This window comes from Saccharomyces eubayanus, chromosome XII, assembly GCF_001298625.1.
Source record: "Saccharomyces eubayanus strain FM1318 chromosome XII, whole genome shotgun sequence".
NCBI lineage: Eukaryota > Fungi > Ascomycota > Saccharomycetes > Saccharomycetales > Saccharomycetaceae > Saccharomyces > Saccharomyces eubayanus.
This window is the reverse complement of record NC_030971.1, coordinates 467182-487504: the sequence shown is the minus strand read 5'-3', so window position 1 is coordinate 487504 and position 20323 is coordinate 467182. Positions and strand designations below refer to the sequence as shown.

At 38.7% G+C, this 20323-nt stretch overlaps 12 protein-coding genes across 12 annotated transcripts; 7 read left to right on the top strand and 5 right to left on the bottom strand.

Moving 5' to 3' along the window:
• Positions 1–189: 189 nt before the first annotated feature.
• Positions 190–2499, top strand: RFX1 (Rfx1p; the record flags this gene model as incomplete). Its single annotated transcript, XM_018366754.1, has 1 exon — positions 190–2499. The coding sequence occupies one exon, from the start codon at positions 190–192 to the stop codon at positions 2497–2499; it is 2310 nt and encodes a 769-aa protein (XP_018220593.1).
• Positions 2500–2717: 218 nt separating this feature from the next.
• CBF5 (pseudouridine synthase CBF5) lies at positions 2718–4163 on the bottom strand (the record flags this gene model as incomplete). Its single annotated transcript, XM_018366753.1, has 1 exon — positions 2718–4163. The coding sequence occupies one exon, from the start codon at positions 4161–4163 to the stop codon at positions 2718–2720; it is 1446 nt and encodes a 481-aa protein (XP_018220592.1).
• A 315-nt stretch (positions 4164–4478) lies between these two features.
• Positions 4479–5717, bottom strand: IDP2 (isocitrate dehydrogenase (NADP(+)) IDP2; the record flags this gene model as incomplete). Its single annotated transcript, XM_018366752.1, has 1 exon — positions 4479–5717. One exon carries the CDS (start codon positions 5715–5717, stop codon positions 4479–4481), a length of 1239 nt encoding a protein of 412 aa, XP_018220591.1.
• Positions 5718–6045: 328 nt separating this feature from the next.
• On the bottom strand, positions 6046–7872 carry TAG1 (Tag1p; the record flags this gene model as incomplete). The annotated part of the gene is made up of 1 exon (XM_018366751.1): positions 6046–7872. One exon carries the CDS (start codon positions 7870–7872, stop codon positions 6046–6048), a length of 1827 nt encoding a protein of 608 aa, XP_018220590.1.
• Positions 7873–8118: 246 nt separating this feature from the next.
• On the top strand, positions 8119–9021 carry DPH5 (diphthine synthase; the record flags this gene model as incomplete). Its single annotated transcript, XM_018366750.1, has 1 exon — positions 8119–9021. One exon carries the CDS (start codon positions 8119–8121, stop codon positions 9019–9021), a length of 903 nt encoding a protein of 300 aa, XP_018220589.1.
• A 211-nt stretch (positions 9022–9232) lies between these two features.
• Positions 9233–9703, top strand: APS1 (Aps1p; the record flags this gene model as incomplete). Its single annotated transcript, XM_018366749.1, has 1 exon — positions 9233–9703. The coding sequence occupies one exon, from the start codon at positions 9233–9235 to the stop codon at positions 9701–9703; it is 471 nt and encodes a 156-aa protein (XP_018220588.1).
• Positions 9704–9996: 293 nt separating this feature from the next.
• Positions 9997–10689, top strand: UPS2 (Ups2p; the record flags this gene model as incomplete). Its single annotated transcript, XM_018366748.1, has 1 exon — positions 9997–10689. One exon carries the CDS (start codon positions 9997–9999, stop codon positions 10687–10689), a length of 693 nt encoding a protein of 230 aa, XP_018220587.1.
• Positions 10690–10875: 186 nt separating this feature from the next.
• RPS31 (ubiquitin-40S ribosomal protein eS31 RPS31 fusion protein) lies at positions 10876–11334 on the bottom strand (the record flags this gene model as incomplete). The annotated part of the gene is made up of 1 exon (XM_018366747.1): positions 10876–11334. One exon carries the CDS (start codon positions 11332–11334, stop codon positions 10876–10878), a length of 459 nt encoding a protein of 152 aa, XP_018220586.1.
• A 956-nt stretch (positions 11335–12290) lies between these two features.
• Positions 12291–14906, top strand: SEC10 (exocyst subunit SEC10; the record flags this gene model as incomplete). The annotated part of the gene is made up of 1 exon (XM_018366746.1): positions 12291–14906. One exon carries the CDS (start codon positions 12291–12293, stop codon positions 14904–14906), a length of 2616 nt encoding a protein of 871 aa, XP_018220585.1.
• A 168-nt stretch (positions 14907–15074) lies between these two features.
• Positions 15075–15836, top strand: PUS5 (pseudouridine synthase PUS5; the record flags this gene model as incomplete). The annotated part of the gene is made up of 1 exon (XM_018366745.1): positions 15075–15836. One exon carries the CDS (start codon positions 15075–15077, stop codon positions 15834–15836), a length of 762 nt encoding a protein of 253 aa, XP_018220584.1.
• Positions 15837–15917: 81 nt separating this feature from the next.
• Positions 15918–16445, bottom strand: SHH4 (the record flags this gene model as incomplete). The annotated part of the gene is made up of 1 exon (XM_018366744.1): positions 15918–16445. One exon carries the CDS (start codon positions 16443–16445, stop codon positions 15918–15920), a length of 528 nt encoding a protein of 175 aa, XP_018220583.1.
• Positions 16446–17081: 636 nt separating this feature from the next.
• Positions 17082–18470, top strand: MAS1 (mitochondrial processing peptidase; the record flags this gene model as incomplete). The annotated part of the gene is made up of 1 exon (XM_018366743.1): positions 17082–18470. The coding sequence occupies one exon, from the start codon at positions 17082–17084 to the stop codon at positions 18468–18470; it is 1389 nt and encodes a 462-aa protein (XP_018220582.1).
• Positions 18471–20323: the final 1853 nt, after the last annotated feature.

Genomic DNA, 20323 nt, shown 5'->3' with positions numbered 1-20323 from the left:
TTTTGTTTTTCTTTTTCCTCTTCTCGTTTCGTGTTGTCATGGCGATTTGGGAAAAAGTTGAAAAAAAAAAATTATAGTATCTAAAGTCCACAAGGAAAACGCAGCCAACAAAAAACCATTTGTAACACGACACCTACCAGTCTCCAGTCCTCCCCAACCTCTTGGCCCGCTCATCATCATATACTGCCCATGCCTGTGTCCGGGGATAATTCGAAGGATCCTGCTAGTCGGGATCCGAATGACGATAGTAACGGTCCTGGTAACGGGTCCTCGATGAACAACAATCAGTACAGCTTGAACGCTCCCAAGTACAACAGCCAACCGCAGCCGGCCTCCCACACGTACCTTCCTCCGATGTCGGTGAAAATCCCCCCCATAGCCACAAAACCCTCTTCGATATACAGTCTTTTACATCAAAGTTCCCCTCGGCCGGAGTCGCCAAACCCAATATTGCCGCCTCTCATTGGCAGTGGGTCCAACTCTCATATACCATCTCCTACCCCTGCGCAGCCTCCGCCTCCTCCACAGCCACCGCACTCTGCTGCGTACTCGATGTACCCATCATCGATTAGTCTGAACAGATCCAACTCGTCTATTTTCCCACTGCCTTTCAAATCAGAGGACATAATGAACAGTAACCCCTCTACCGTGGCCAAGAGAACGAACACCTTCCCCTCAATTCCTGACAACACTAAGAAACTGAAAACCAGTCAAGAAAAAAGAATCTCCTCCATCTCAAGGAGGAATACCCAAGAAATAATAGCTAAACAGATTGCCGAAAGCAACAAGTCCAAGACCATTGAAGAATATGCTCAGATCGTGAAACACGCAGAAATAAAAGTCCTGAACATGGACTCGCAAACCACCTCAAAGGCTTCTTTACAATTGGCGGAACAAAACAGAGAAAGGGAAAGGCAAGTGTTTGCGCTACTCTGGTTGATGAAAAACTGTAAGTCCCAGCACGACAGTTATGTTCCAAGAGGGAAAATCTTTGCTCAATATGCCTCATCATGCTCCCAAAACAATCTAAAGCCCTTATCGCAAGCCTCATTGGGGAAACTGATAAGAACCGTGTTTCCTGATTTGACCACTAGAAGACTTGGTATGAGAGGCCAATCGAAATACCACTATTGCGGGTTAAAAATAGCCACCAGTGAAAATGGCACTGCGGCGATTACTAACAATAGCACCTCGTCATCTCTGGCACAAAATAATGACCCAATATCGCCCCTATCATCACCCTCCCCATCTTCACCTTCACCAACATTAACTGCAGTCTTATCCCCATCTCCATCGAATACTAAATCTGTTTCTCATACCGCTTCGCCAGTTAAGCAGAGTAATAACGACATCAGTAATGAACCAGAACTGCAACACAATGATCAACCTATAACGAATGAACAAACAACAAGAACAAAAATGATGGCGGCGGCAACAGTATCATCTGAAGAATTGAGTTTCGCTGATGATCTCGTTGAAAAAGTTTTCGGCTGCAATGATAAGCTATCAGATAAGTACAATACTCAAATATCGGCCAATATAGAACCTCCATTGCTGACATCATACAAGTTAGAATTCCCCAATATTCCGAGAAGTGCACTCCCGGCAGAAACGGATGCGGATGTTATATCATCTTTAGAGTCGTTGTACCACGTCCATTGCAACTCCGTTTACGAAAGCATCAAATTTTTGAAAACCGATACTATATCAAATGCTTTATCTTTCTCCAACTCCAATTCCATTTCGCCTACGATGTTTAATCTATTCACTTCTGAGCCGTTGATTGATTGGGTAACTAAATGCGACCTAATCACATATACCGAATTAATCAAATTTTTTTCTCAGTTTATAATTCATTCAAATGAGATCAGCGATTCTATAATCCAAAAATTGGAAACCGTGATCAAAATTTATCCCGAACAAATTAACAAGGCCGCTTTAGAATTACCAAAACCGCTGGTTCAAAAGAAACTAACAATTATAAACAATTTTATCAAATTACTCAAAAAATTGATCAAACTTTTAAAATTTATTGTGAATTTTTTAAGAAGTTTCCCCATTTTCAAAAATGGTATGAATAATGACTGGCAGCAAGTTGTAAATCTAGAAGATATCCTAGACATGATGATTAACGAAGAAGATGATGCGAATTCAGAGACGAAGACAATAATGCAGCATTGGCAGAAGTTTTGTCAAGTGTTTGTTACAAAATTTTTGAATTCCTCCATGCGTACTAGCAACGACCCTTCAATATCCATTGAATGCGAATCATTGAACCAAATGGTAAAGGATTTTTGTTATTTTATTTCCGAACAAAGCCACTTTTCGTGCTTAAAACTAATTGATTGTTATACAAGGTTCAGGAATGCATTAATCGGTGATATTAGCTTAAAATCAAGTGAAAACCTACTATCATGGTTGTTTCTCAATAATGTTATGGGCCAATTATTGAACTATTGTTTTGAAGTTATCAAATTCATTAATACTTTAAAACTCTAAGAGGTGCCATGTCCTCTCTATATAAGAATTTTTCAAAAGAATATAATGTTGCATATGTAAAAAAAATAAAAGTAAAAGGGAATAATACCACAAATCGTTGATAAAGAAATTTTACGTTATTAATATACACACTAAAAAAAATCTAAACTAATATTAGAGAAAGTTTTTTAAAAAACAGAAATTTGTTAAATATATAAGATGAGATGGAACGATGCAAATCATTTCTTAGATTTCTTGGATTTCTTTTCTTCGGATTCACCGTCTTCTTCAGATTTTCTCTTCTTCTCCTTCTTCTCCTTCTTCTCCTTCTTATCTTTCTTCTCCTTCTTCTCCTTCTTTTCCTTCTTCTCCTTCTTYTCCTTCTTTTCCTTCTTCTCTTCCTTTACCTCTTCCTTTACTTCTTCCTCTTTAGTTTCAACTTCCTTGATCAAAGGCTTAGCTTCTTCTTCAGTCTTCTTAGCTTCTGGAGTAACAGATGATGATTGTTCAGCCTTGTCTAATGGAACGTATTCCTTTTTCCATTGGTCTGGAGTGTTTTCGTTAACACGACCGTATTTGTCTAATTTACCATCAGCCTTCATTTGCTTCTTCTTTTGTGCAACTGGACCCAACCCCCATCTTCTTGGGTACAAATCTCTTTCCATAATACATCTCTTGACACTGGCAACAACACCATGGTCACAAGAAGCTAAGTCAACGGTTGACATTTGAGCAATTGCAACGGCAATAGCTTCACCCTTGGTGGTGATCAAGACGATTTCGTCATATAGTTCAATACCTTCTTCATAACGCAATAAACCAGGAATCATTAATTTAGCACCATAACATACAGCGTTAACAGCGGAATCCTTTACTACGATTCTCTTGTAGCCAACCAATAAAGTTTCTAAAGGTTGAATAATGGATCTCAAGTAAGATTCATCTCTTGTATTATCGTAAACCCATTGGGCATCCATAACATCATGTAAAGTAACCATGTTATCGTTTTCGGATAGAGCACCGGATCTAACACGACGCAATTCTTGCATGTGACCACCGACACCTAATAGCATACCTAAATGAACACACAAGGTACGCATATAAGTACCAGCTTCACAGGAAGCCCAAAAGACACCTAAGTTTCTCTTGTTATCAAATTCAATCAAATTTGACTCATAAATGGTACGAACACGTAATTGTCTTTTAACAGCAGAGATCAAAGGTGGTCTTTGAAATAGAGCACCAGTTAAGTTTTCCAAAGAGCGGCCCAAGTCCTTTTCATCCTTCAAAGCCTCGTGTAATCTAACGATACACACATACTCCTTACCGGCACCTTGTTGGGACTTAACCAGTCTAGTGGCTCTGTCAACACAGACGATCAAACAACCTGTGACCTTTGGATCTAAGGTACCTGAGTGACCAGTCTTTTCACAACGCAAGATTCTTTTGATCCAAGCGACAACTTCATGGGATGATGGGTTGGAAGGTTTGTCCAAGTTGATGACACCGGAACTGATGTAAGATTTCAAGTCTCTCTTTAATGGTGAACTACCAGCTGGGATAGGGGTATAGTGACCACTTCTGACTAGTAATTTATCAAAATTCTTCAAAAGTAATGGCCATTCACTAGTATCAGTGGAAGCACCTGCAGCTTCAGGCTTAATAACGAAATCCTCCTTAGACATTGTGTATATTGCTCCTCTGTATATGTTATAATGATCGAATGCTAATGACTCCTAAATAAAAGAAGTAATAACGAATATGTTCGAAGAGTATCTCTGTATTATTAGTTTTTTTTTGGTTAAACATCTCATCCATCACAATTTGAAAATTTTTCAAAATTTTTCAGTTTTTCCTTTTCTGCGAAGAAAAAAAAAAAGAAAAATTTTCAATGAGGGCAGAAAATCACAATTTACGAAAATAAAAATACCAGAAAATATCAATAAAAAAGGGAAGAAGAATATATAAATAAATAGATGGGATAATAATTATACGTAACGTCAGAAGACGGCGGCCTTAAATTCCTTCTTCAATCTAGATTCCACAGCGTCGATGAATTCTTCGGTGGTAACATAAGCAGATCTTTCCGTCTTACCCAAAATCAATGCTAAATCCTTAGTCATGATTCCATCTTCTTGTACTGTGTTCACTGTGGAGCTCTCCAAGATTTGGCCGAACTTGACGACATCGGGAGTGCTGTCAAGCTTACCCCTTTGAATAATACCTCTTGTCCACGCGAAGATGGAGGCGATGGAATTTGTTGAAGTTTCTTTCCCTAGTTGGTGTTGCCTAAAGTGTCTTGTCACTGTGCCATGCGCGGCTTCACTTTCAAATGTCTTACCGTCTGGAGTAATCAACAAGGACGTCATCAACCCCAAAGAACCAAATCCCTGTGCAACGATATCTGATTCCACATCACCGTCGTAGTTTTTCATGGCGATTATGTAACCACCTTTAGATTTTAACATCTGGGCCACCATATCGTCAATCAAACGGTGTTCGTACCAGATGCCAAGAGATTCAAATTTATCTTTATAAGCTTCGGCATACATGGCTTCGAAAACGTCTTTGAATTTCCCATCATACTTCTTCAAAATGGTGTTTTTAGTAGTGGAGTACAATGGCAGCTTTCTTTCAAGAGCCAGTTCAAAAGAGGCCTTAGCAAACCCCCTGATGGAATCTGTAGTGTTATACATCATCATTGCCACTCCACCATTTTCAGGATACTCATACACTTTCAAATCTAGATCATGCTTGCCACTTTTGGATTTGTAAACCAATCTCAATTCTCCTTCTTCAGGGACTACCACATCTGTAGCTTTATATTGGTCGCCGAATGCATGTCTTCCGATAATGATGGGCTTGTCCCATTGAGGCACGAGCCTGGGAATTCTGGGGATAAGAATAGGTTCCCTGAACACTGTACCGCCCAAAATGTTTCTGATGGTACCATTGGGAGATTTCCACATCTTCTTCAAGTGAAATTCCTCGACTCTTGCCTCATCAGGCGTGATAGTGGCACATTTAACGGCCACACCGTATTTCAAAGTAGCGTTGGCAGACTCCACAGTCACTCGATCATCGGTCTCATCACGGTACTCCACGGAAAGATCGTAGTATTTCAAGTCCACATCAAGGTAGGGCAAGACCAGTTTTTCCCTAATCAAATGCCAGATGATTCTTGTTTGTTCATCACCGTCCATCTCCACAATGGGGTTAGCCACTTTAATCTTCGTCATTACAAGTATATATGTACGTATATTTTCTCTTACCTTCGTGTCTGAGCAACGATTGTACTCGACACATCAAGAGTGCAATAACATACAAATGCAAAGTGTCATTTATATAGCACACCGGGGTCAACCTTGCCCATAGCCAAGCCTGATCGAGCCAATGATGTTAAGTCCGGTTTTTGGTTATCCTCTCGCCCCCACTATCCATGGTCCTGCAAGGTCTCAAAAGAAAAGCACATATGATTTGATTACTGTCATTTTTTCCCTTTTTCCCTTATTTGCCAAGTCTCGGACTACCGGGAATGGCATCCCGGAGTTATAAAACAGATACGTTTCACGTGACCAAAGTATCACCCTCTCCGGTTAACCCCGTGAGCACCCAAGGGCCCAGTGCCGTCGTGAGTGACGCATCGATTGTTGCGTTGAAATGGATTGCTGTGAAGCCCTGGAAAAGGATCTCGTTCAATGTCCGAGTTAGTTCTAGGCTATTGACGATTTCCATGTCGTCGTTCTCAAGGTTAAATTGGAGCTGCATCAGCGTGTTGCCTGTATCTTGGTCGTGCAGGATACGCGACGTGGAGTTGACCCAATCTTTCATGGGTAAATTCAGGAAATTGACATCGTTGTGGTACAGGTCGATTTGTCCCCGGATGGTGTCGATGCTAACCTGGTCACGGTAATGTGTCTCGTAAAAAGATAGATCGAAGAAACCCACGAATGTCCCCACGAGACTGAGCTTCTTGCGCGCTGCCCATCGTAATTGGAGGTCATTGATTTGGAATTCTTGAATCAATTCACTGGAATTAAACGTAGCATTCGTAGTTAGGGGGATGAATGAGATCTCTTGCAAAATTCTGTCCAGCATGTCGACAGGAATCAAAGAATTATCGTTAGTGCCATCGTCAATAACATGGCCTCTTGCGGCAAATGTAATGGTCTCATTTGCGTTCAAAACTGCATTGACCATTTGGCTCATTGGCGTAAGACTGTCATTGGGACATTCTTCGTATAATAAATCATCGGGCAGGGGTCCTTCGATTTCATTTTGTAGACAGACAACTATATTGTCTCTATCATGGTGCAAATTAATCGGTTCATTAAAGCACGATAATGTTGGAATCGCGATAGTTGGTTCGCCGTTACAGTCCGGTAGTTTTATTTCCCAATTTATGAAAGGAATTGTCGAACCATGCGGAAGCCGAAGCCAATCTAATCCTTTGAAAATCGTTATTGGATTTAATATCATGTTGGCATGGAACCCTTCGGAATCGGAGTCCCTTAGTGTAAAATCTTGAAGGGCCATTGTATCGATCATATTTCGTACCCTTTGAAGAGGCTCTGACAGTAGTTTCTCCCAATCAATGATATCATTCCAATTTAAGATTTCGTCATTCAATTTCCGCAAATTGAACCTCATCCCGAATTTTTCCTTAAAGATAATCATATCCAGGTTAGATTTTAGATTCAAGGAATCGAAGTCGCCGTTCCAGAATTTTTTCATGACCTTTATGATTTTCCAAATAGACGGTTTGACCAAAACTTTAAATTGCAGGTCATTGATTTTCTTATGACTCAAATCAAGGCAAATGGGGTCCATGCCAACAACGTCTCCCAGCTTATCCTTGAATTCCAGATCTCCGTCAAAAGTAGTCACGTTATTCATATCTATACAAACGGTTTTGAGCACTTTTTCGTTAACATATCGTATCCAATCTCGTTGATTTTTAATCAGGGAGTCGTTCCCTGCAGCTGGCCAATTGTCATAATCGAACCAGATCTGAGAGTGTATAGACACCTGTAAATACTTCCCAGTGTCATTGTTTAAACCAGAATGAATATCATCTTTCCAACCGTCAAGCTGGAATTCCATTAATTTGAAATTTGTCACATCGACTAAACTTTTCTCTATTACCTCTGTGGGCGGCACGTGTCCCTTAATATATCGAACTATGCCAAAGCCAAGCGAACCTATTAGAACCACACTTACCAAATAGGTAACCAAGCGTTTCATACTTCTTATACGGGCCTTATTTATCGACTTTTGTGCCACATTGATTCGCACTTCATCACAGAGAAGCTGATTTTCCTGGGCGTTTGATCTCAACAGTGGTTGAGTTTCTAAGTCTTGACTATTCATTTGCACGAGAGAGTTGGTATCCATTTGAAAAGAACCATCAACAAGCAATGCCCTACGCGCACAAAACAAAGACCTAAAGGAAAAGATATTTCTACTCTTTCTTTAGTATAGCCTTTTCTAATCTTGGCTTTGCACATTTATTATCTTTTAAAAAATTAAATGTCCCTTTGCGCCTAAAAAAAATAGCTAGTTAAGCGATGGGATGAAATTTTTTCAAGTTCATTTGGTCGATTAGTGGACATAACAGTATATAGGAAGGACATTGGGAAAATGCTTTACTTGATTGGGTTGGGTCTATCGTACAAATCGGACATCACAGTTCGTGGTTTGGAAGCGATTAAGAAATGTTCTAGAGTTTATTTGGAACACTACACAAGTATCTTAATGGCTGCTAGTCTAGAAGAACTAGAGGAGTACTATGGTAAAGAGGTTATCTTGGCTGATAGAGAGTTGGTCGAAACCGGCTCCAAGCAAATTCTGAGTGATGCTGATAAAGAAGATGTTGCATTTTTGGTCGTCGGTGATCCATTCGGTGCCACTACACACACAGATTTAGTCCTTAGAGCTAAGCGTGAAGGAATCCCTGTAGAAATTATCCATAATGCATCTGTGATGAACGCTGTAGGTGCATGTGGCTTGCAGCTATACACTTTCGGCCAAACAGTATCTATGGTTTTCTTCACTGAGAATTGGAGACCTGACTCATGGTACGACAAGATCTGGGAAAATAGAAAAATCGGGCTTCATACTTTGGTGTTGTTGGATATCAAGGTCAAAGAACAGAGCATTGAGAATATGGCTCGTGGGAGATTAATCTACGAGCCCCCAAGATACATGTCCATTTCTCAATGCTGCGAACAGTTATTAGAAATTGAGGAGAAAAGAGGAACAAAGGCATACACTTCAGACACTCCTGTCGTTGCCATCAGTAGATTGGGTTCAAGCTCTCAAAGCTTCAAGTCTGGCACCATAAGCGAATTGGCGAATTATGATTCTGGTGAACCATTACACTCGCTGGTCATCCTGGGTAGACAATGCCATGAGTTAGAGCTGGAATACTTGCTAGAATTCGCCGATGATAGAGACAAGTTCGCCAAAGATGTGATGAAAGACCAAGAGTATTTCAAGCCTGCAGCATGGGTTCCACCTACAGAAGTCAATGACGACGAGTAAGATTCCAAGACCAGTGAAGTGTATCATCTATGTGTATCTCTCTTTATAGTATGTATTAGTACGAAAATATAGTCGGGTAACGAGGCGTATTTCAATTTCAGCCAAAAGAAAGCCAGAAATGGCCCTGAACGAATAAAAGAAGATGAGAACGAAAGAGCCAGGAGAGTAACTACAAACACACACACACACACACACACACAAAAGCACAGAGATGACACAATTAAGGTATTTGATATTGGTTTCTAGACAAGGAAAGATTAGATTAAAGAAATGGTATACTGCAATGTCTGCTAGTGAAAAGGCCAAGATAGTAAAAAATCTGACACCTACGATTCTAGCAAGGAAGCCTAAAATGTGCAACATCATCGAATACAGTGACCACAAAGTGGTATATAAGCGATACGCCAGTCTTTTCTTCATTGTGGGAGTGACGCCGGATGTCGACAACGAACTGTTGACTTTGGAAGTCATCCATCGATTTGTGGAAACAATGGACACTTATTTCGGCAACGTTTGCGAATTGGATATAATCTTCAATTTCAATAAAGTCTACGATATTTTGAATGAGATGGTTATGTGCGATGGATCCATCGCAGAGAGTAACAAGAAAGAGGTGCTGCACCATGTGACTGTGATGGACACTATGGAGAGCAACGATAACCTGGAAAGAGTGCTAAGTTAGTCAAAACAATAGAATAAAAAGAAAGAAAACGAAAGGGGGAAGGGGGGAAGGGGATGACTATTATTGCCGGTATATCGCAAAAGGCATTGCCCGGATAGGGACATGTTCTGCGAGCATCGGCCTAACATTGATTGGTCAGACCCGAAAAAAAGTAGTGAATGTGAAAAATGTAAAGAATATATAGACGATAAAATTATCATAAAAGCGATGTACGTATTTCGAACTTAACCATCAATAGAAAGAGAACAGTTGACCAATAGACCAAAAACACAAAAAATAATAAAAAAAAGATAATGAAGTTATTCCAAAACAGTTATAGTTTTGAATATCCGTGGGACCAAGTAACTGCAGCTAACTGGAAGAAATATCCAAATGAAATATCTACACACGTCATCGCTGTGGATGTTCTGAGAAGGGAATTGAAAGACGAAGATAAGGTCTTGGTTACAGAACGTTTAATTACAGTGAAACAAGGTGTTCCCAAATGGATAATGATGATGCTTGGGGGCACTAATACGAGTCATGTAAGAGAAGTTTCAGTGGTAGATCTGAATAATCAGAGCTTAACCATGAGAAGCTGCAACTTGACGATGTGTAATTTATTGAGAGTCTACGAAACAGTAACATATAGCCCGCACCCAGATGACTCTGCTAATAAAACACTTTTCCAGCAAGAGGCCCAGATTACTGCATACGGATCTATAAGGAAACTGTGTAACAAGGTAGAAGATTGGTCCGTGCAAAGATTTTGCGAGAACGCTAAAAAGGGTAAAATGGGATTCGATACTGTTTTGCAATTATTCAGCGAAAACTGGGAAAAACATGTTGATGATTTGAGTAATCAAATCGTCAATAAAGTTAACGAAACTGTGGAAGACGTCAAAATATCCGCAGGGACTCTTTTCAAAGGATCTGAAAGAGGCGGTAGAACCATTTTGCAGCAAAATATTGATCTGTTTAGAGAAGCATACAACCACGAAAACTAGAGATACAGCCCCTCAAAAAAGGCGCCGCATATTATTTATACTATATTCATTCACCCATTTTATTTATTCATCCTGTTCTTTTGTTTTGTAGATACAAAAAAGTATATAATGACAATATTAAGAGTTCTTTTAACAAAATTAAAACGATCAAATTAAAATATATAAGTTTGATTATATCTATTCTATTTAAGCGTTAACCTTGTAGACGGAGTGACACTTACCACAGTACAATCTGTCTTTGTGGTTAGCCAAGAAGACACCAGCACCACAGGTTGGGTTGCTACATTCTCTTCTCAACTTGGTGACCTTACCTTCAGCATCGACCTTGTAGTAGGACAAGACAGCCAACTTGACTTTCTTGTGCTTGTGTCTGATCTTCTTTGGGGTGGTGTAGACCTTCTTCTTTCTCTTCTTACCACCACCTCTCAATCTCAAGACCAAGTGTAAAGTGGACTCCTTTTGGATGTTGTAGTCAGACAAAGTTCTGCCGTCTTCCAATTGCTTACCAGCAAAGATCAATCTTTGTTGGTCAGGTGGAATACCTTCCTTGTCTTGAATCTTAGACTTGACATTGTCAATAGTGTCTGAAGATTCAACTTCAAGGGTAATAGTCTTACCGGTTAAAGTCTTGACGAAAATTTGCATCTTGGCTTGTCGGCAAAATTAAAAATTAATACTGCTTCTTTCTTACCAAGTAATCTTGTGCTCTTCTTAAACTTGAAATTCAAAAGTTAAAAAATATTTCAAATAGATGATCAGCATTAGATATACCAATTATAAATTTAAATATAAATGTCAAAATTTGAATTCATCAGATTCTCTCATTTTTGCAGAAAGTGCGTTCGGCCTTAACATGCCCTTAAAAAAAAAAAAAAGAAAAAAAACAGCAACAAAAACCCAATCATATGTAAAATGTATGGATGTATAAACTAAAAACTGTCTACCGTAAACATCTATTCGAAAAGATATTAAGCCATTAATACTAACAAGGTTTTTTTGTTAACCGATGAAGTGTGATCTGATCTGATCTGCTAACTTACGTACTAGGTCAATTGACCGCTCTTGTTTAATGAAGTCCCCTGCCCTTCATTTTAGACGTCTTTTGCTTGGTCATAGAGGTGAAGTTATATACATGATCGGTGTATAAAGAAATCGTTTTTAATCACACAATACAATTACTGTACAATGCGTATTGAATACAAGCAAATAGAGCCACTATTTATAATGCTACCTTCATGTTGGCGTGTATAGAACGGTGGTGTGATGGAGTCGGCTATTCAAATTCAGAAGTGGGAGATAAAAATTTATCAGGATGGTAAGTAATGCGCTCCTTTCAAAGTACTACATATCCACGCGTGTATTTATATCCTATGCAGAATGCTTGATAGTTGCCAAACCACCACTAAAATTGCGAGAGCGTTTCTTTTTAAGACTAAATTCTTCTTCTCCTGGACCACTATTATTATACGTATCAAAATAAATATTCAAAGATCCGAAAAATTGAAGATGGACAGAAAACGAAAAATAAAGGTTCGATTTAAAGCTAATAGGGATAAAAATAACTAAGCAAGCCGGTTTTGTCAGTCCACAGAACTCGGAAGATGAACTCATTATATGAGTTGGATCCTAAATGGAAAAGACTGTTAACAACAAACAATTTCTTGGGTGGATTAACGGTCAATGAGTTCGTTCAGGAGTTGAGCAAAGATCATCGTAATGATATGTTGGCCGATGCTAACACCAAGGGCCTTTCGAATAACGAAAAAGACCAAGATGCAATTCGGGAGGCCATTTGGAAACAATTGGACCCCAAACCCTACATTAGAACATTTGAATCCACATTGAAGGAACTGAAAAACTTGAACGAGGAAACCCTAAATAAAAGGCAACATTACTCCGACCAAGTAGCTACCCAAGAAGTGATACATTCAGAAAACGTCATAAATCTATCAAAGAATTTACATGCAACTCTACTCACTTTCGAAAAATTGGATGATCGTTTAACAAATGTTACCCAAGTTGTTTCGCCTCTAGGTGATAAGTTGGAAACTGCAATAAAGAAAAAGCAAAACTATATTCAAAGCGTGGAATTGATCCGTAGATATAACGACTTCTATTCCATGGGAAAATCAGACATTCTTGAACAATTAAGATTATCCAAAAACAGGAAATTGAATTTAAAATCTGTGATTTTGATGAAAAATCTACTAATTTTATCATCTAAACTAGAGACAAGTTCTATACCGAAGACTATAAATACGAATTTAATCATCGAAAAATACTCTGAGATGATGGAAAATGAATTATTAGAGAATTTCAACTCAGCTTACAGAGAAAATAACTTTACCAAATTGAATGAAATCGCCATCATTCTTAATAATTTCAATGGCGGTGTCAACGTTATTCAAAATTTTATCAACCAACATGATTATTTCATAGACACAAAACAAATCGACTTAGAAAACGAGTTTGAAAACGTCTTCATAAAGAATGTCAAATTTAAAGAAAGTTTAATAGATTTTGAAAATCATAGCGTTATTATCGAGCCCTCAATGCAAAATTTAATAAATGATGTGGAAAGTGTAATAAAAAATGAATCGAAGATTGTCAAAAGGGTCTTTGAAGAAAAGGCCACTCACGTGATACAGTTATTTATTCAAAGAGTCTTCGCCCAGAAAATTGAACCAAGATTTGAAGTTTTATTAAGAAATTCTCTTTCCATTTCAAATTTGGCGTACGTTAGAATTTTACACGGACTTTTCACATTATTTGGTAAATTCACTAAAAGTTTAATTGACTATTTCCAACTATTAGAAATTGATGACAGTAATCGAGTTCTGTCAACCACCTTGGAGCAGTGCTTTTCTGATTTATTTTCTCATTATTTATATGATAGGTCCAAATATTTTGGTATTGAGAAAAGATCACTGGAGACAATTCTTGTGGAGATGACATCTAAATTCACTGTAAATTATGATAAAGAAACTAATAAAAGGATCCTATTAGAAAAGTTCAGGGAAAAATTATCCACGAACGTAGATGCATTTATGCATACTCCTAGGGGCAATGCACACTCTCGTCAAGATTCAACGTCAAGGAGTAAACTGTCACAATTCAACTCCTTTTTGAAAACTCATTTAGATAAAGATCATTTGAGTCTCAACCGCACAAACTCTTTAAATGGCTCGTTAACAAATAACTCTACGTCCACACAATATGACATGGCGAACAACAATTCGAATTTAATGAACCCAAACAGCATAATGGATGATATTGATAATAATCCAAATGGTCCCAAAAATTATTCTTTGGATGACGTAGATTCTATGCTGAAATGCGTTGTGGAGTCTACTGCAAGAGTTATGGAACTCATTCCTAACAAGGCGCACCTATACATTTTAGAAATATTAAAAATAATGTTTTTGGGAATTATTGACTCATACATGGAAATTGCATTAGAAGTGGCCTACTGGAAAGTTTGTAAAATGGACGCCAATAAAGCGGTGGCAGTGGTGAATTTGAATTTTTTAAAGCTCATTGCAATGAGCACAGAGATATTGGATTTGTTATCAATTTCAATCAAGTCCATCTTCTTGCCACTATTGAATAACTCACCAGAAATAAAAGCTCAAATTATTGAAATGACCAATTCTCAAATTCAAAAGATGGAAATGCTAATCAATATAATTCTACAAGAAACCATTGCGGTGATATCTACGAAATTTTCCACAATTCTGTGTAAACAAAATAAGAAAGATTTTATACCAAAATCTCAAGATTTGTTAGATCAAGATACTTTACCCGCCGTTGAAATTGTCAATGTTTTAAATTTAACCTTCGAACAATCTTCTAAATTCCTCAAGGGTAAAAATTTGCAAACGTTTTTAACTTTGGTCGGAGAAGAATTATATAGCTTATTACTATCACATTATTCACATTTCCAGGTCAATTCCATGGGTGGTGTCGTGGTTACAAAGGACATCATAGGTTGCCAAACAGCAATTGAAGAATGGGGGGTAGCGACTTTGATAGACAAATTTGCCACTTTAAGAGAACTGGCAAACTTATTTACTGTTCAACCTGAATTACTAGAATCGTTGACCAAAGAAGGCCATTTAGCAGATATTGGAAGGGATATTATTCAAAGCTATATTTCCAACAGAGAGGACTTCAATCATGACAAGTTCATCAACAGTGTTAAACTGAATTTTAGATAATGTACATAGGTGTGTAGATTTTCTGACAAAATACCAAACCAAAAATACTGTTGCATCCTCATTCGTCTATTACATACCATTTTTTCGGATTCTATGAATCACTTTAAAACGGAAAAAATGACGATCGATGCATGAGCATAATAATCGAAATACTATAGAACACACACGATGTCTTTGAAAAAGCAGATACCAATAGCCTTCGAGAATGCACACTATTTCATAGTTAATAAACCACCTGGTATCCTATCTCAACCACCGGACTCGAGAACTTGGAGGAGAACACACCCTGACCTTGACTCCACCCCCCTGTTAGAAAGATTCAAAACACTCTATTCTTCAGACAAGGACGTCGAAGCATGTCGAACAGTGCATAGGTTGGACCATTGTGTTACTGGCGGCACGCTGATCGCCAAGACTAAAAATGCCAGCATGATGTTTTCTCGATTTTTACAGAAAGGCGGTAATAAAGGTTATAAACTGCGAAGAAAATACGTTGCTATTGTTGAGCACTCGAGTCACTCGAAAGAACCGGTCAGCAATGAAGTCGGGTATGGGTTAAAATATAATTCTTTAATTTCGCATGAAGGTAAACAAATTACGAAGTTTAAGAAAGTCGATGATCGGTGTATTGTTCTGCAATTGGTAACAGGTAAAAAGCACCAGATCCGGTACCATGTTTCGCAAATCCTAAATCAACCCATCGTAAATGACCAGAAATACGGTAGCCCTATCAAGTTACCAAGAGCATTCCACAACCAGATTGCGTTGCATTCAGCATGTATAACGACAAAAATCGGCCTGCAAACAGAGGTGCACTTGATTCCGATGGAGTTCAACAATAATGGTGAGCTTTGGCCGAGGAAATACGTCGATGAAGAGGGAAAATTCAACTCATCGATCAAAAAGGTACTCCTAGAAAACTGGGATTGAAAGACCGGAAATTAAACCATGAATTAATATATAGAACATATAAACAACGCTGAAAAAAAAAAAGAGGCCGCGTGAGCTGAACTATATCGTCTTTCCAGTCACTATTTTCTCCTTCTTTTTGACCGGTTCGCTTTCCCATAGAGGCTTTAGAGACCCAATAAGACCTGCTTCTTGGCTCTCTAACTTATATATACCAACTAGTGATAAAAATGTGCCTAAACTCAATAAATACATGGCATAGTGATGCACCTTGCCATAGACTCTTTCTGAAACATAATCTATAATGCAAGACTGAAACCCTATATGGCAGTGACCCAGCAGAACCAAGGATAGAAACGTATCAGCAAAAATAGAAATAGGACCTGTAGTGACCAAAGGAACCATAATCAATGGAAGAACCATTAAAGAGAGGCCACGCTCTACAATCCAATGATATGAACCGTGAGCTCTGCTTTCAGGTAGCATATAAGAGGAATCGTTCGCTGTTCCGCTCACCCCCCCAGGTTTTTGAGGTATCTTTGGCAAGAAGGGGATTGTAAACGGTCTGACAATTGAGGAATGAAAGCTTCTCACTCCGCGCAAAGGCCTATAAAACTTGGTCGTATACATTATTCTCGCTTATCGTTCTATTCAGTACTGCGAGGTCTTTCTTCCTGATTTTGCATGGACTGATACACCTATCTGTTCTATATACACTATTACCTTTATGAAATGGATGTCAAAAATTAAGGGATACCTACGACCACTCTATTTTATTATGTGGCAATCAAAAAGAAGGTGTGGAAGGGGAGCGGGCAATCTTTATGATGGCGAACCATCCTGACATCCGTAATTCGACTGTGAAATTTCGGCTGGAGAGTTTAGATTTGAAGGGACGATGATAGTAAATTCTTTACAGAAGACAGGAGTTTTGTGCTAACTCCCCTTTTTATAAAGCTCACTTGAAATAGGCGGGATGCAAGTAGAATAATTAGTACATTTGGGAAATATATCGGCCGGCATATTTGCTATCATTGAATGTATATGAACTATTATCGTAATCTTCTTAAGTCACCAATGGGTGGGATCCGTCATATATTTATTGTCATTAATGACAATTACCATTTACGTATATAATGACTTTTTGAGTCTGGCTAGACCCATCACTTTAGTAATAAGGAAGTCAGACTATAAGAGGAGCTTTGGTGTAACACGTTCATGTCGGTGTCTTGAATATAACGTAAAGGGCAACAAACTAATCGAAATATGTTTTCTAGAGCAGTATCCAGGCTTCGCAACACAAAAAGGCTTCTCAGTACAGTTTCGTCACAAATCCCAGGCACACGAACCTCGAAGTTACCCAACGGGCTAACTATAGCTTCGGAATACATCCCGAATACATCTTCAGCTACAGTCGGGATATTCGTCGATGCTGGCTCCAGGGCTGAAAATATCAAGAATAACGGAACGGCTCATTTTTTGGAGCATTTGGCGTTCAAGGGAACTCAAAATAGGTCACAACAGGGAATCGAATTGGAGATTGAAAATATAGGATCTCACTTAAATGCGTATACCTCGAGAGAAAACACGGTATACTATGCCAAGTCCTTACAGGAGGATATCCCCAAGGCTGTTGAGATCCTGAGTGATATATTAACAAAATCTGTTTTGGATAGTAATGCCATTGAAAGGGAAAGAGACGTTATAATTAGAGAAAGTGAGGAAGTGGATAAGATGTACGACGAAGTTGTTTTTGATCATCTTCATGAGATCACTTATAAAGACCAACCATTGGGAAGGACCATTCTGGGACCCATTAAGAATATCAAATCTATAACAAGGTCTGATCTAAAAAATTACATAACAAAAAACTATAAAGGTGACAGAATGGTACTGGCTGGTGCAGGTGCCGTTGACCATGAAAAATTGGTGGAACATGCCCAAAAATATTTTGGTCATGTACCCAAATCTGAATCACCTGTCCCGTTAGGTTCACCAAGAGGTCCACTGCCAGTCTTTTACCGAGGTGAGAAGCTCATTGAGGAAAAGACGCTGCCCACCACACATGTCGCCATTGCACTAGAAGGTGTTTCGTGGTCCGCTCCTGATTATTTTGTTGCTTTGGCTACGCAAGCTATTGTTGGTAATTGGGACAGAGCCATTGGCACAGGGACAAATTCTCCCTCTCCATTGGCTGTATCAGCCAGTCAAAATGGACCTTTGGCCAATTCGTATATGTCGTTTTCCACATCATACGCAGATTCAGGCCTGTGGGGGATGTATATCGTCACTGATTCTAATGAGCATAACGTGAAGTTAATTGTAGATGAAATTCTAAAGGAATGGAAAAGGATAAAGTCAGGAAAAATCTCAGACACAGAGGTGAACAGAGCAAAGGCTCAACTAAAGGCAGCTTTGCTTCTATCGTTAGACGGTTCAACAGCCATTGTCGAAGATATCGGTAGACAAGTGGTGACAACAGGTAAGAGATTATCACCTGAAGAAGTTTTCGAACAAGTGGATAAAATTACTAAGGACGATATTATTATGTGGGCAAATTATAGATTACAAAACAAGCCTGTTTCAATGGTTGCTCTTGGAAATACATCTACTGTCCCCAAAGTCTCTTACATCGAAGAGAAACTAAATCAATAAACACTTAGTTCCCCTTAACTACATTCGTATTTCCGAAGGCTTTGAATATTTCATCAGTCCTTCATCATTCCACTTGTATAAATTTAGATTTTTAATTAATTTTCGTTTTGATTAAGTATAAACACAATGAAGAGATTGGAAGTTTGTTTTTCCCATCTGGGACATTAGAATTGGCCCATAAATCAATGCGATGAACGTAAAATCACATCAGGATATCTCATTAACGAACGTAGACAAAGTAGAGACACCTAAGCGCTCCTCAAACGAGCGTTATTTTTTATGATCTCCCGCCTCGCTTGGACGCTGTTTTGTTTACGAGAGGCGACACTGAAATCATTCTGCTCGCCTGTGAATTTAATAGGGTATGCGAATGGCTGGATTTGCCCATCTAGTCTTGGTGTTTGTAAATTGAGTACAAGAAATATTTCAATCTGAATCTAACCACTAAATTCAGTAAATTGTCTTAGTTGGTAGGCGTAAATGGCGTTATTCTATTCTCATGTATGGTTATCGGTTACCCCCGGCACTCACTTTTTATTGACAAATCGAACCCGTTCCAATAAGATCTGTACCCCTTTTTAACGAAGTGGTCTAAACTGCGGAAAATTACCTCTATTTTTGAACTTTGGTTGAGAAATGTGGGGATAGATTATGTAATGGTGTGATATTGACAGCATAGTGTTGGAAAGCCTTGACTTAATTCCAATCATTGTATTATGATCCTGGAATAATTGCCTGCCGATTTGTTCGATCAACTGCGTACGTCTCTTACCCACTAACCCTGTTGACTGACAACGATTGACGACGATTGGCAAATTCCTTATCTGCTCAGACATCATTCAAAGCGATATCCCAGGGTCGCAAAGAGGAATGCATAAAACTGTTAAAATATAGCACTTTTTGTTTCTGAGTATGCATATTTTTAAATACAACTCCACCGATGGCACATTATCACGTGTTTTTTAAAGCAAGAAGTGCTAACACCCAGTCTTATTGGTTTTTATTGGAATGAGTGACACGGGTATACACCTATTCAGATAAATTGGAGTAGGTGATGACGGACATTCTTAAATATGGTACTGATCATGTTGGAGTAAGTGAATGCAAACATCCTTAAGATGATACACATTATTGGTAGGTAAATTTTAATCATAGAATTTAAGATAAAGATTAATTAAGTGACCAGAATTAGCATATAATAAGATGAGTTGTGCTTAAAAACTTATTGTCCATGTTCCCATTATGGCCGAACCATCGGGTCCAATATAAACAACCAATCAGCGTGTGTTCTATATATTTTATATAATTTAAAAAAGAACGATTTATTCTTAGATTTTACGACTTACTAAATAACCAACAGCTTTTGATAAGAATCGTAGATCACAAACACTGGTAAGTAAACACAAAACTTTTCTAGTAAAAAAGTGCTACAGCCATGCGCAATGACTTTTCCGCTTCCGCTTCCGCAAAATGGCAGCTGGATGGTTACCCGGGGCGCGCTAATGGTTCGAAAATTTATATACGCTAAGAATTTTGGAAAATAGCTTAAATCGAAGTTTTTCTCGGAGAGGAATACATAGTTAAGGCGGCGCGACAGAGAGGACAAGAGGCAAGAAAAAGAGAGGATTTAGTTTGGAATGGGAGGGGGGGTTTAGCAATAGGAAAATGGTGTGAGAAAAAGCAGTCGGGAGGTACTTCATGCGAAAGCAGTTGAAGACAAGTTCGAAAAGAGTTTGGAAACGAATTCGAGTAGGCTTGTCGTTCGTTATGTTTTTGTAAATGGCCTCGTCAAACGGTGGAGAGAGTCGCTAGGTGATCGTCAGATCTGCCTAGTCTCTATACAGCGTGTTTAA